Source organism: Conger conger, chromosome 5 (genome assembly GCF_963514075.1).
Source record: "Conger conger chromosome 5, fConCon1.1, whole genome shotgun sequence".
NCBI lineage: Eukaryota > Metazoa > Chordata > Actinopteri > Anguilliformes > Congridae > Conger > Conger conger.
This window is the reverse complement of record NC_083764.1, coordinates 50803812-50814914: the sequence shown is the minus strand read 5'-3', so window position 1 is coordinate 50814914 and position 11103 is coordinate 50803812. Positions and strand designations below refer to the sequence as shown.

Here is an 11103-nt window from a genome sequence, read left to right as displayed (position 1 = left end):
TGGGTAATTCAGAAAGCAATAAGTAAACACAGTCCTTGAATCCGTTCATTTTAAATCATATTAACTGGTGGTGTCCGCAAAATAATAGGGTATGGCAGAGGGTCGCCTGGCTCCATGCTGTTACCTAGTCAGTGGTCAAAGCAACAGTAGCCTACCTGAAAGATACACAACCAACTGTAACCTTGCATGTTAAACTCCTCCTCTTTTCACGATGGCTACTGTGTGATCCAAGTCTAATCCAAGTACAGGTAATTTAAAGCGGTCAATTGGACCGACTGAAACTCTCAGAAAAGATTTATGAAATTTGATGTCTGCAATCCGATTCATTCCCATATTAAATCGGAAAGACAGCTGCATTTTATTTGAGGGAAAAAGACAACATGGACTTCAACGTCAAAAGATTAACCGCAGACGCCGGTACTTTTCTCAGCCGCGCTGTACAGGTACGCTACTAACGTTATGATGAATTTCTAGAGATCTGAAGATGTTGCGAGCCATAGCTAACGTTATTGCAAATCGATTAAAGAAAGCATCGATGTGTATTAGCCAGCACATCATTCTGATCACGAAATATCCGATGCCATCTCAGGCCTGTTTCTGTTACAGGGTCTGGCTGATTTAATATAACGTTAGATAATGTACGCTAACGTTACTTAATCCAAGCATCGTGATTTTGTTGTTTAGAAAACGTGGTTGTCACTATACATTTGTTGTCTTGCTCTGTAATGCTAGCTGAATGACAATAAAATATGTAGCTGTATGGCCGATTGTGAAGTGTGATCATCAATATTTCTAACGTTAGCTATGTCTTAGCAGCTAGAACTAATGCTACTTAGGTATGGTCTTAGACGTTCGGCGAGGGTAAATTTCAGTACATGTTTATTAATTTATTTTTGCCATTAGTGTTCTCCAGACTCCGTGTATTTACACGAAACAAGTCAACATACATTTTATATATGTTTGCTTTTGGTTTGAAGTGCACAGAAAAAACACCGCGAGACGCACGGCAAATTTCAGCGATTTAGGGACCGTTGAACAAGTGCATGATAACTACAAAACGTGGAAACTTTTGTTTTGTCTGTTCTTGTGCATTGATAAAACAAATCAATTTAATGTCATTCATTTGCCTATCAAAGAACACCGTTTGAAATATAAACACCTGTTTTAAATAGCTGATAAATAGCTGATGAGTCGTGGTATCATTTTTATTTTCATCCCTGTCCAAATAATCATCAACCTTTCCTTTGAAGAAAAACTGACCATACATGACATGTAATCCATTTTCTTTTCCAGTTTGTTTTTCATGCTTAATAGCTCACTTAGTGATGAAGATAGAGCAAGCCATGGGACACATTTTATTTTAATCAGTGACCACATCACCTTTTACATTTGTCCTTGGGGAAAGAATACCAAAAATATGGTCAAACATGGGCCAAATTCTTTTTCATAATTTGACTTTAGTTTAGTTGCTGTTCATGCAGTTTTTCGGAAAAAATCCCAACCTGGGCACAAGGTTTTCAGTATCTTTTCCAATTTCCATCATAGAGCCCTGAACTCAACTTTATTTTAGTTGCTGTCCATGTAGTCATCTTTCACAACCATTCTTTTTGCTAAAAAGTCCCTACATTATGGCAAAATATGTAATCTGGTTCTCAGTTTTTTCTCAATAGCTTTTCCAATTTTTCAGTCCTGGAGTCAAGTTTATTTTCATCTGTGTCCAGGTCACCTTTCACAAGCTTTCTTTTTGGGAAAACATCAATTTTACAACCTGGGCCCAATTTATTCATTGTTTTCTCAATAGCTTTTTTATTTTGTTTCATGGAGCCCTGGGATCAACATTATTATAAATGATTACAACATGGCCAAATATGCAATCTGGGTCTAATTGGACTGTTTTTTAAGAAGAATTACAGAAGCAGTAACAGCAGTGTGTGTTTAAATGCCCCCTGAGAGATAGACTGTTTATTTAAAGTGGTGTATCTGGGGTGAGATGGTGGAAGGGCAACAAGGGTGGGTAAACAGGACACGGTTTAGTTCAGGTGAACTTAGAAATTAGGCCCAAACCGAACCGTGTACTTTGCAATATTACAGATTTTCATTAAAGGAATGTCAATGGTAACAATGTTAAAATAGTCAGAAATGAATGTAATCCGAAGTGTAACACATACCTTCTCCAGGCGTTGCTGTGATGCTCTCAGTCAACAGACAAACGATAAGGAACCAGGGATCAGCACCATAGACAGCAGCTTTGCAAGAAAAACTCAACACATTGAGCAGTGCCCCTGTGCTGCTACAGCTGCATTTTGAGGGGCTGACTAATCTGTACCCCATCATTTCCTCCATGTGAAACAGAGCAGAGTATTGTGCTGTTGAAACTCAGCTACATTTCCCAGCTAACAAGCCTTTTCTCTCCCTTTGTCTGAAACTGAGTGAGACTGATTTGCTGGGACAACGCCACGGCAGCCAGAACTACCTCACTTGCCCTTATAGGGAGAGTCCCTGCCTTACCGCTTCCAAAGACACAGTCTGTCACTCTCTTTTCACCAGTGACATGAAGAAATTCACATCCTCACTCTCCCCCATAATTTAACTGCACAAATTACAAAGTGTGTAATTGCTTAAAAACGTACTCAGAATTGGAAAATTTGGACTCTACAATGACAATTGAAAAATTTGGGACGAGGTTGCTTATTTGGCCATAATGTTGATTCTCTTTTCCCAAAAATAAATGTGGTGAAAGGTGACTGCATGGATACAGGGGCGGCCTGTAGCGTGGTGGTTAAGGTAAATGACTGGGACACACAAGGCCAGTGTTCTAATCCCAGTGTAGCCACAATAAGATCCGCACAGCCGTTGGGCCCTTGAGCAAGGCCCTTAACCCTGCATTGCTCCGGTGGAGGATTGTCTCCTGCTTAGTCTAATCAACTGTACGTCGCTCTGGATAAGAGCGTCTGCCAAATGCCAATAATGTAATGTAATGTAATGTATACAGATGAAAATACACTTGACTCCAAGACTCTATGATGACAACTGAAAAACTTGGGACCAGGTTGCATATTTGGCCATAATGTTGGACTTCTTTCCCAAAAAAAAGGGTTGTACATAGTGACTGCATGGGCTTGAGTTGTTCATATTGTGACCGTGCTTTCTGTCACACTCAGTTCACAGGGGAAATATTTGGCCAAGCTGAAAAAACCGAGTTGGATGCTCATTTGGAAACTCTTCTCGCCAGAGCAGAATATACAAAACTGTGGACGGAGATAATAATGAAACAGACTGAAGTTTTACTTCAACCCAACCCAAGTAAGGAAGCCCACCTGAAATAGGCTACATTGCATTCATTGACTACTTTTTTCTGTGTACAGAAAGCAGTACACATTAATAGCTAACACGACTGACCACAGCATGTGTAAACTATTTTGTGCAGAATATAAGCCTATGCAGAGGGCTGCTGAATTATTGACACCCTTGATCAAATAATTCTGGAACCCACTGTATTTAGAGGTACAGTAAGTTTCAGATTTTTATAGAGTAGAGTAACAGTAAGTTTCAGAATTTTATGCTGTGAAAGCACAGGGTTATTTAATAAAAAAAGCTCCATTCATTGCATTCGTGAAAGGATTCACTTGACTTCTGATGTCTTGTCTCCTCCTGTAATTGAGTTTCCACTTTACAATTTTCAGATGTCAGAATAGAGGAGTTTTTATATGAGAAACTGGAGAAGAAAGTCCCCTTGCATGCAAATAACCATGAGCAACTAGGGAAGCACATGACTGACTCCGGACATGAGCTTGGGCCGGGAACGGCTTACGGTAAGTTCAGCTTGGCTTTAGATGCTTCCACATTATAATGTAGATGTGTGCAGTCGGCCGACTTTTTGGCGTCTTACCACTTCTCCCACGCTGTTGTTGAATCTAGGGTACTGCATAAGTTGGTAAGGCCTGAGAATGACATGGTACCATTTGCTGTAATGCCTGTGGGTGCCCCTTTTGTGAATTGTGGCTCACCTGTCATTAATGTTATCTCAGGAAATGCACTCATCAAATGTGGAGCAACTGAGAGACAGATTGGAGGTGCAGAAAGAGAGTTTATTCAGAGCTCAACCAACAACCTCCTCACACCCTTCAGGAACTTCATTGAAGGGGACTTTCAGGCCATCTCTGTAAGAATTGAAGGATTTAATTGTTTTACATTACTAAGAGGAAGCGTTATCATTGTTACCTTTCCACATTGGCTGTGTGGCTCATATTTCTGTAGATAAAGCAATAGCCAAATGTGCAAACCTGCCCAGTGTTCTACTCAAAAAATAATAAAGAGTTGCCCTCATTTACCTTCAGACAGAACGAAAGGTCTTGCAGAACAAGCGTTTGGACCTGGACGTCGCCAAATCCAAACTGAAGAAAGCCAAGGTTGCTGAAGCCAGATCAGCAGTGGGTATTCTCATTCCCCCATTTCCACCGCCCTTTACTCCTAGTGTGCTCAGCTCTTGAGCTCTACTGACCTACACATGCAGCGGGGGTGTCTTCATACATAGGCTCCTCTGCAGAACATTGATACCTTACAGCAACTTTTTTTTAAAGGGATGACTCATTCTTGTTAGCTACTTTTGCAAAGCATATATAAAGCCTTACTTTCATGTACCATCAATTCTGGAACAGGCTTGTCCAATAAGGATGCACATTGTGCATGCACTTCTGCTTGTGCTACTGATTTATAGACACTGCAGTATAGACCTTCTGTACCTCTGTTTCTCACACTTTTCCTGCAATGCTACAAAGCTCGTGTTTTCTTACGCTTTCCTGGTGTTTTCAGCAACTAAACTCGACTCCACCACTGGGAGAGGAGTACGGAGCCCACTTTGGCTACATGCTCAGCTTTCTGCATGTAAAATGGCTAAAGGTTCGTTATCTCAGTTGAATTCCCTGTTCATCATCTGCTTTCACATGCAATTACCATGGTTTTGGGGGAAGCAAAATGGCAGTGTCTAGTGCCAATTTATTTTTTATTTATCCTTTATTTAACCAGGTGATAACTGATTTAATGAGCCATTCGTAGTTTCACTGTAATGGCCGTGTGTACTTAGACATGCATGGCTTAATCTTTGAGACAAGCATATGCTACTGGCAGGATCAACCAGGTAGCCCGGAACCCGTTTTGGGGGTGAAAATTCGGAGACACTGATGATTGCTGTATATGCAAGGCCTTGTGTACAGAATGTGATGATTTCACATATGCACACACTTATTTTGAGCATTTTGCAATGCAAAGGCAAAGCAGTCAGGCACTTCCTTTCAAAAGGGATAAATATGTGACCTCATCTGGAAGAAGAGGAATTGAGATTGAGAAATGAACCTGGATGGTGTGGTGTGTCAGGTCATTTGTAAATCAAAGTGAATTCTTTGCTGCAATATTTTCACAACAGCATGGATATTGTGATGTATTAAATTTGCTTGCGTTTGAGATTGATTCTTTAGAATGTAACGAAGGGCTGTGTGTCTCGGTCATCCACTTGGCACGTTTGCGGCCCAGTGACACTTTCCTGTGGATCGGATGAGTTTTTTTTTTCTCTCATTTGGATTGACAAAGATGCATTGTCCTTTCTTTGGTTTCTTTTGTACATACTGACTATACACATATTTTTACATTTGTGTATAGTCATCCCAAGTAATTATGGCCATATTTTTATTGTGTCTATCCATTACCCCTTTGAGGTGTGTTATTCTAATGATGTCACTTTTTTCACATGCTGGTCAGATGTGGGCAGAGGAGGAGGTGCAGGTGAGTGAAACATCCCCATTTGTCACCAGCAGGTGGCGCTGTTTGTTAAAAGACCAGCCTTTTTTGTCTAACTGTAAAGTCCAATGGCAGATTTTATGAATATAGCTTTTGCTTTAGTGTTAGTGCTGAAAAAAGGTTACACCTGATTTGACAGCTTTTCTATACTGTTCTGTATATATGTAGTCTGAATGGAACTATGTTTCACTGTATTTTAATGAAGCTGTGGGACTTCAGGAATGACCGAGAAGAGACCAGTGTGTTTGTGCCAGTTGTGTGCATAGCTTGTTTACAGGAACAACGTGTTCAGTCCTGTCATTAACATTGAAAAACTCCTGTCCCTTCTACCAAACACGTGCCCAGTATGAGGGTGAGGGGTGTGTCTGGTGAGGCTGTTCTGGTCGTGTTCGATGTGATGCCATTCTGAGCATGTCTGGTGTGATGCTACTTTGAGCATGCCCAGTATGTCACGGTTCTGAGCATGCCTAGTAAGATGCGGTTCTGGGCCTTCCTAGTCCTGAGAGATTGCTCAGCGTGTGTGCCCCCCCCAGGCGGAGACGGAGCTGAGGGTGGCGCAGCGCGAGTTCGACCAGCAGGCAGAGACCACCAGACTCCTGCTGCAGGGCATCAGCACCACCCACGTACGCACTCACGCGCCAAACGCACCGACACAAAAACACCCAGAAGATATGCTCCTCACCGCTTCCAATCTGAGAGGGCTTCTTTTCTGAACACTGAACTTTGCTCCTCTCCACTTTAGGCGAACCACCTCCGCTGTCTGCACGAATTTGTGGAGGCCCAGGCCGCCCACTACACACGGTGCTGCCAGTACATGCTGGACCTCCAGAAACAGCTAGGAAGGTCTGACACCACTATTTTAGGAAGCCCCTGGTACACTGCTGTATATGTCCCTTGTGAGAGTTGGTGGAGAGGGATGAACGCTGGATGTAGTTTCCCTAGAGCTTATCTGTGCTTTCCAGCTCAGTGTGTTCTATCTGACTGAGAGGAGCCAATGTAGGTCCGAGTTTTTGATCAAGCACTAAAACGCTTGATTCAATGAATACAATTTTCAGTTTCTGTAAGGCTTTGATCAGATGGTGAATCAGATGGAAGAAAAGACTGTACTGATATTAGCCATTCTCAAATCAGATTGGACACGCCCCTAACCTAGCTAAATATAGTGCATGCAATCCTGCACTTGGCTTCGCAAAGCTTTCTGTATGACACTTCCTATGGCCACTGTCCTCATTTCCTGTGCACTCGAGCTGGCATGCACACATTTGTGCAAAACCAAACCCATGTTATCCTAGCATTATTTGACAATGTTCCAACGAGTATATTGTGATATTACTGAATGCATAGCATTTGTCAGTCTTCAAGTGCCCCCATAAATGTTCATTGGGGTTGAGGTCAGGTCATTGTGGATTGTGTAGCACTCCTTGCTCTCAGTCCAAAAACATCCATCCATCCATCCATTATCTTAACCCGCTTATCCTGAACAGGGTCGCAGGGGGGCTGGAGCCTATCCCAGCATACATTGGGCGAAAGGCAGGAATACACCCTGGACAGGTCGCCAGTCCATCACAGGGCACACACACCATTCACTCACACACTCATACCTATGGGCAATTTAGACTCTCCAATCTGCCTAACCTGCATGTCTTTGGACTGTGGGAGGAAACCGGAGTTCCTGGAGGAAACCCACGCAGACACGGGGAGAACATGCAAACTCCGCACAGAGAGGCCCCGGCCGACGGGGATTCGAACCCAGGACCTCCTTGCTGCTACCCACTGCACCATCCGTGCCGCCCTCAGTCCAAAAACAATTCATTTTTATTTTCAGGATTACATGAATTCATCTCAGATTTTCAATGTGGTTTCAGACTTTTGGACCCCACTGTAAATGCAGAGCAAGTCATAATATATAATATACTTGAAATTATTATTTATTTATTTTTTTGATTTAAGATTAATATGTGATATTGTTTGGGAAAAGAGAACTTGGACTTGTGTGATGCCGCATCAGCCAGCTCATTAAACAGTTGCAGTACTGAATGCCCAGTGTTTTTAGTCTTCTGCTTTTAACTGTTCCTCTCTTTTCCAGCTTTGCTTCCATGCTCTCTTCCAACAACAACCAGCAACCCTCAACATCCACATCCCAGGCTTCCATGCTCACAGCTTCCCCCTCAGTGCCACCCATTTCCCCTTCTGCCCTGAATGAGCTGCACAGCTCCAGCACCAGCCACAAGGCACGGGTACTGCGTGACTATGAGGCCGCGGATAGCGGAGTGATGTCCCTTGTAGCTGACGAGGTGGGTCCTGTCTACCTTGTGTACTAGACTTATGTTCATGGCTTTACAGCCAATCATTTGTGAATTAGGGCTGGGCGATATAGCCATCGCGGTATAACGATTTGTTTTGTAGAGTGTACCACATTGATTGAAAAGGCACACCTTTCTTTCAGATCATCATAGTGTCCAGTGCCCCAGACATGGACTCTGATTGGCTGATGGGTGAAAGGGGGAACCACAAGGGCAAGGTTCCCATTACCTATCTGGAGTTACGGGACTAAGAGTGTAGCATGAGCTGAAGAGTCTAACCGCTTATTCCTGCCAAGATGTAGCATTTAAACTCAATAACTGCTATTTCCTATGAAGCCATCTCGATTCTTTCACATCACATGGCCGACAGTGATGGCCGACAGCAACACATTGAGGAAAAACCTTTCCAGGGATTTCAGATTGCCAAACAGATATTTCCTTTTTTTACTGGTCATTTTTTCCAACTCTGACTTTAACCACAGCGTTGGCTCGTACGTAAATTGTGTAATTGTACTGCTACTTAGTACATAACCAGTAAATGTTACTTGAATTTAATGTTTTTATCTTTGCAAAGACCACACACTACTTTTTAAAATATTAATTTAATGTCATACATTGTCATGTTAAAGAATTGACTGATAAAGGTATCTTCTTGTCAGTCAATTGTACTTGTATGAAAGTCTATTCCATTGAGAGATAGCATGTATTTTACTTGAATATACCTTAAGAACCTTCACAAGGGGAAAATCAGGCTGCGAGCAGAGGAGATTCTCTCAAAGTAAGATGCTGTTTCAGAGGTGAGCAACAGTGCCTTGTGATAAAGCTATAGGAGACAGAATTAGTGATATATACACTCACTGAGCACTTTATTAGGAACCTGTACACCTACTTATTCATGCGATTATCTAGTCGTGCGGCAGCGGTGCAATGCATAAAATCATGCAGATAGTTCTGCAAACAGAAACGCTTTGTTGGTGAGAGGTCAACAAAGAATGGCCAGACTGGTCAATGCTGACAGTAATGACCACACGTTACAACAGTGGTATGCAGAAGAGCATCTCTGAACACACAGCATGTCAAACCTCTAAGTGGATAGGCTACAGCAGCAGAAGACTTAATAAGTCTAATAACTACCAAATAAAGTGCTCACTGAGTTTGGTGGTTAGAACACTGTTTTCAGCTCACTGCAGTTGTTTTAGCTTTACAGAAATGTTAAAACATTACCGTGTACTGACTGCCATTTCTATCAGAAATGGAAAGGCTGATACATTAGTTTTTTTTGTCACAATGGAGTATTTGTTTTCTGCTGAATGGAATGTTATTACTTGCAGGAAATTATTGTCTTTGGAAAATAATATTAAACCTATAAATGTTTATTAGGTATATATCTTAACTGAAAGAAGGTACTTGTAGAAGCATACATTGCCATATTTTGCACATCACTATTTAATTAATAATATAGTTCTTAAAAGTCCATAGTCGATAGAAATGCATAAATGTGATATTAGTTATTATATATATATATTAGAATATATTTCCCCACATTGGAAGACTTTTTGGTTTCTCAGAATAACAACTAAAGCTTGATTTTTCTGTAGTAAAACATGGTGACTTATTGTTAAAAAGAACATTATTTGTATCAATCTAACATTCTGAGAAGACTGGTTACCCTTAGTTACGTATTCTTTATAAAACGTTGGAAATGTGGTATGCTGTCACAAGTTTGCCATATTGCGCAATAAAGGGTCTTGCTACCTCTTGAAAGAAGTTTTGTTTTTGTTTTTCACTTAGAATACCACAATTTAAGCTCCCACATGGAACTTGTGTGGTATAGATATTTGTGGCTTCCTTAAAGCTGTACTTTACTCCTTGAATGCAAGCTTACCTACTTTATTTGAGAATATATTTTATTATTTTATGGCAGCGCATGCTTGAAACACCCTGCTTGCATGACATGCTGGAATGGTGACACATTTATCTGTAATAACTACTAATCTCACTGGTATTTGACTTAAGCAAGGAGCAAGGGGATTTGTGTGTATAAATGCTATAATTTTAAAATATATGGAACACAGTTAATTCTGCTGTTGATGTATTCTATTCAAAAGAACTAGCCATTATATGTTTTGTGCCAACTGAATCCCTCCCTTGTGTGCAAAGCCATGCATGACTGCCAGCCACAGTGGTAAACATGAACCTTGGAACAGTATGGATGTGCTGTACATTAGAATAGTCCTGTGCCATCATTCTCAACACTGCTGAAATTCCATATTTCTCAGTATTTCTATGTGGCGAGGAAAGGGTTAAGTGGAAGTAGAGTTCTGTGGTTTGTTCAGTTCCTGTTTAATCACACATGCTGATGCCCTGGGTAATTCCTTCCCCAAAACAAATTTAGAGAAGTGCTATTCCCCACCACCCTATATGCACATTATCGCTGTCAAACAGCAAAGCCAAAATGTTCTGCACATCCAAGCATTTTCATGTTACCCTTGCTTGTTGGTTTCAATGTGATGGTGAACAGTATGATTAAATAACTGGTGTTCAAAGTCTTAACAAATACAGTGCCATGAAAACATATTTCCCCCTTCCTGATGTGTTTACTTAGTTTCCCTTTGTCTAACATTACAGAAGCCATTTGACCTTTTCTTTGTTCAAACCACCCTGGCCCAGCCTCACCACAGCGATATTCTGGTTATGCTCACTCTGGTTTGCATCCCTGCTTGTAGCCTCAGTGTGGTATGCAAAGTTGCAAATGCATCCCAGTCACCAATGTTGCCTCTAGTCCCCGTCGCTCAGCCCAAAATGACTGAAACTCATACCCCATCTATGCACCAGAAACCAGAATGTGATGTGGTTTTTCACATTGCAAAGAACCTTTCACTTGATTTCTTTAGGCATAAAGTACCATGCTTCTTACCCAGATTGGTTACTGCAGCTGAGTTAGGCTGCCTTTTGTGGCATACCACTGATACCTTGAGGTATAGTCCCCTTTATCATTCTATAGGGC

The 11103-nt window shown here is 41.4% G+C and overlaps 1 protein-coding gene across 2 annotated transcripts; it reads left to right on the top strand.

Annotated features, from left to right (window-relative positions):
* The first annotated feature begins 116 nt into the window (after positions 1-116).
* On the top strand, positions 117-9851 carry sh3glb1b (SH3-domain GRB2-like endophilin B1b). Of its 2 annotated transcripts, none has more exons than XM_061242166.1 (11): positions 117-443; positions 3162-3303; positions 3684-3812; positions 4029-4162; positions 4338-4430; positions 4813-4899; positions 5755-5778; positions 6327-6416; positions 6536-6636; positions 7880-8087; positions 8240-9851. In XM_061242166.1, the coding sequence occupies exons 1-11, from the start codon at positions 381-383 to the stop codon at positions 8345-8347; spliced, it is 1179 nt and encodes a 392-aa protein (XP_061098150.1). In that variant the 5' UTR covers positions 117-380; the 3' UTR covers positions 8348-9851. The 2 variants fall into 2 exon arrangements, with proteins under 2 accessions (XP_061098150.1, XP_061098151.1); XM_061242167.1 differs by having other exon boundaries at positions 134-248.
* The last annotated feature ends 1252 nt before the right edge of the window (positions 9852-11103 follow it).